At 36.2% G+C, this 3,629-nt stretch overlaps 1 protein-coding gene across 1 annotated transcript; it reads right to left on the reverse strand.

The window, feature by feature from the left end:
* Positions 1-2,578: 2,578 nt before the first annotated feature.
* LOC145247153 (tetraspanin-9-like) lies at positions 2,579-3,289 on the reverse strand. Its single transcript, XM_080108794.1, has one exon. The coding sequence runs from the start codon at positions 3,287-3,289 to the stop codon at positions 2,579-2,581; it is 711 nt and encodes a 236-aa protein (XP_079964920.1).
* Positions 3,290-3,629: the final 340 nt, after the last annotated feature.

Genomic DNA, 3,629 nt, shown 5'->3' on the forward strand with positions numbered 1-3,629 from the left:
AGAAGATAAAGATTTTATTCAGAAGTAGAGGGGCTACCCGGCGTTGCCCGGGTGTGGTGCGGTGCGATGAGGTGTGGGGGTAAATCAAAACAAAATGGAAAATAAAGATTAAGCGAACGTAATAAGCCCGTTTAAATATAATTTTTTTAATCGAAGGGGGGACAGCGAACGTGATGCCAAATAAATAAGCGAACGAAAAAGAAACCCTTTTAAAAGGTTAAAACTTCTTAAAAATCAGAAAAACAAACAAAACAAAAAAACAGCGAACGTGATGGAAACAACTAACGTAAAAATAGCATAAATAATCCTGTTTCAATATTAAAACTTAAAAAAAACATATCTGATATCTAGACTCGAACGTGCAATCTTTAGATAACGACGTTGCCACTATAACGACTGGTCTATGATCGCGTGAGAGAAGTTAGGTCGTTTTTTCATTTAAACTAATTCAAGAAAAAAATTTTGCGCATACGTGTTTGGCGAAACTGTCATGAAGGGACGATTTTTTTGCTACTCATCCCTGTAGAAAAGTGTCCAGTTGAAGGAATTAATGTTTTTAGCCAATTTTTCGATTTTTCGTCCGAAGGGTCGAGCGTCAAAATAATACCGATTTCGTGAAAATCTGTCGCCTCCGTAGAAAGTTTTAGGCAGACATACAAACATTTAAACTGATTTTTGCCTGATCTATTCTTCCTTTTATGTTTGTGCGGTTTTCATCAATTCGCCGTTTTGCTACGTTGTTATAAGAGCTTTCTATTCAAGCGTACAGAAATTTTCCTGCTAACCGTTTCTCTTACCTATAATATTAGTCTTCAAAAAGCAAGAGCTCGTCTGAGCTTTAATCTATGGTTCCCCCTCCCCAAACTTCCACGAAAATCACTTATCTAGCCAAAACCACTATCAATAATTTTCCATACTCTTTATCTGAGCCTCCGCGTAAATCTAAATTCCACGAACAAAGCTTATTTCGCAGAACTTCACGCCCGTGAAACACTTGCGTTTGTATGCTTTTCAGCTGACTACAATCTGATTATCCTCAAGTCCAGTGTAAACAAGTTCTTGATGAACCGCCAACCTAAGTAATCCAATTTACAAAATTTACTACGCTATAATCACATTGACTAATGTATACCCATTAACCCTTATCCTCGATTAGCCTCCGGGCCTTGACAAGTGATTTCCGTGTGAAAAAAGGTTCATAAGCAATCCTTTTCACTCATAATCTAGAGACCATAATCTTACACCAACTGAACTAGTGTTAATAAAAACAAAAAAAAAACAAACATTAAATAATTTTTGTTTTTTAATTGAACACCGACTTCTTGAATTTTACGCATCTAAAACATAGAATGGTCTGGCATCTTAATTATGTCGCTTAATACTTTTGACGTGCGTGCTTACAGAATTCATAAGGATAAAGTTGACGAGCAATGATAAATTCAAAGTCAGATCATGCCAGAAATATCACCTTAATTGAAGATAAACTAAGTAAAAATTAAGTTAGCAATAAGACAGGTCCTAATAGCTTTAAACTTAATACTTTAGTTTTTATCTTTAAACGATTTCAGTAATGAGATATTTTGGTTTAAAGTACAAAAGAAAATCAATAATTCATATCAAATTCTGTATCGACCAGTACATTTTAACATGTAAAAAAATAAAGATTATATTTCGTAATCTTTTGGATTAAAATGGTCTTATCGACACAAATGTTCAACCAGATCTATGGTTTTACAAAAAAGGGGTCTGTTGTGAAAAAGAGGGACTTGTTACTCGGATTCAGGTTAGTGCTTGTGGAAATAACTTTTTCAACATTATTTAGATTTAGGCAATGCTCGGTCGCCATTTTGATTTCCGGCGTGAATAAAATTGCCCACGTAGAAGCAAAAATATAATTCTTAGTTCTCGAAAAAAAATAAAAAATAAAATAAAACACAGGTCGGTAAATAATTTAATTTTATGCGAGTATTTAGTTTATAACTTGGCCCCGGCTCTGACATTATCTACTGCCAGGACCTCATTTGTGGTCCGCTGTTGCTTAGGCACAAAGACCAGTAGGAGGGAAGTGGATAGATGTGTGTGTGTGTGGGGGGGGGGGTCATTCTACACTACTTTGCTAGATATTTAAAAAAAAGACTCTAGATTCCCTAAATTAGATCACTATCACCATAATACCTCATTCTTACAGTGGACTTGTTTTAAGCCTACTTAAACTCCCCAGCTTACATGATAATGTCTTTCTCTTTCTGCAAGGATAAGAACAATTATGTAAAAAATAAAAAAATAAAATATGTACAAATAGCAATATATATATAGGGATGAGATGAAGGGGGGAGGGGTAAACTAAGAAACGTCCAAAAGAAAGAAAAAACAAAAAAACAAAATGCCTATGAGGCGGGTTTAGTAAGGGACCCTCCCGACCTGGTCTCTAAGTATTGAACGCCCACTGTCTTCCGACACAAAAAAATCGAAAGCAAGCAGGTCATTCCCTTGTGGGGAGTGGGGGATCTAAGGGACTTTGATTTTATGTGAGTATGAATAATTTTCATTTTGGATAAGGACTCTCGACTCTAAACTGTTAATCAGGTACATAAAATAGACTTCTACTTTTCCGTGCGAGAATCATTATATGGTTATGCGAGACAGCTAGGGAAACTAATTGAAGTACAATCATGAAACTGAAAATAACCGCAAATGTAATTTCATATGTGTGAGCCCATTCCGAAATGGCACGAATACAGCTTGTATGATGGAAATTATTCAACGCAACAGCCGTGGCACCACATTGTAAACTTCGGAAAATGCAACAAGAGTCTGGGAGAGAACGTTTTCGAAAGTATTTTATCCATTCCTTGTGGCTATGAAGGCCACAACAGTTCAGATCTTCCTGGACAGCATTCCAAGTCGAAAATGCAGATTCATCATGAGCATAGTTTCCTTGCGCGTTTTTCAGTGTATCGGAGATGATGCTTAACACGTGGGGCTTCATGCCGAAACTTACCGTCCCTACAAAGACTTCTACCAGCAATAGAAACAATAGTATGCGTACGAAAGTGTCCATCAGGGAGTCGGTCACACGGTAGACACTAATTAAGGGAAGAGTGGCCGTTACGGATAACGCAGCTCCGAACAGGAGAGTGAGCACAGGTGGGGCATTGACGTACGCTTGGATCAGGGTGTAGTTTTGGCTCAGGTAACATTGGAAGATGGTGCCAACGATAAACAAAATTAGTGAAAGCTCAAAGAAAACAACGTTTACGGTAATGACGATATTTGTACGATAACCCATTGCTATTTGCGTGTTTTTTTTTTTTCTTTTAATTAAATGGCGTTCGTTTTCGTCGATGTCACATATGTTAATATTTAAGTAAATCCTAATTGTCACAAAAATACTAACAATATATTGATATTTTTGTGTGTGGCTAGTATAATTTATTTAGGCAAATAAATACTTTTATGAGGCTTATATATGCAAATATTTGAAATCGTGAAACTTCAAGTTTTTTAATCCAAAGTGCAACAATAAATTCAGTTTCATGATTTTAATAAAACCTGAAATACGCATTCTAGCCATATAGTTAAGTCTCTCTCTCTCTCTCTCTCTCTCTCTCTCTCTCTCTCTCTCTATA

The sequence above is a fragment of the Euprymna scolopes genome, chromosome 25, assembly GCF_053919585.1.
Source record: "Euprymna scolopes isolate OS-2025 chromosome 25, ASM5391958v1, whole genome shotgun sequence".
In the NCBI taxonomy this organism is placed as follows: domain Eukaryota; kingdom Metazoa; phylum Mollusca; class Cephalopoda; order Sepiida; family Sepiolidae; genus Euprymna; species Euprymna scolopes.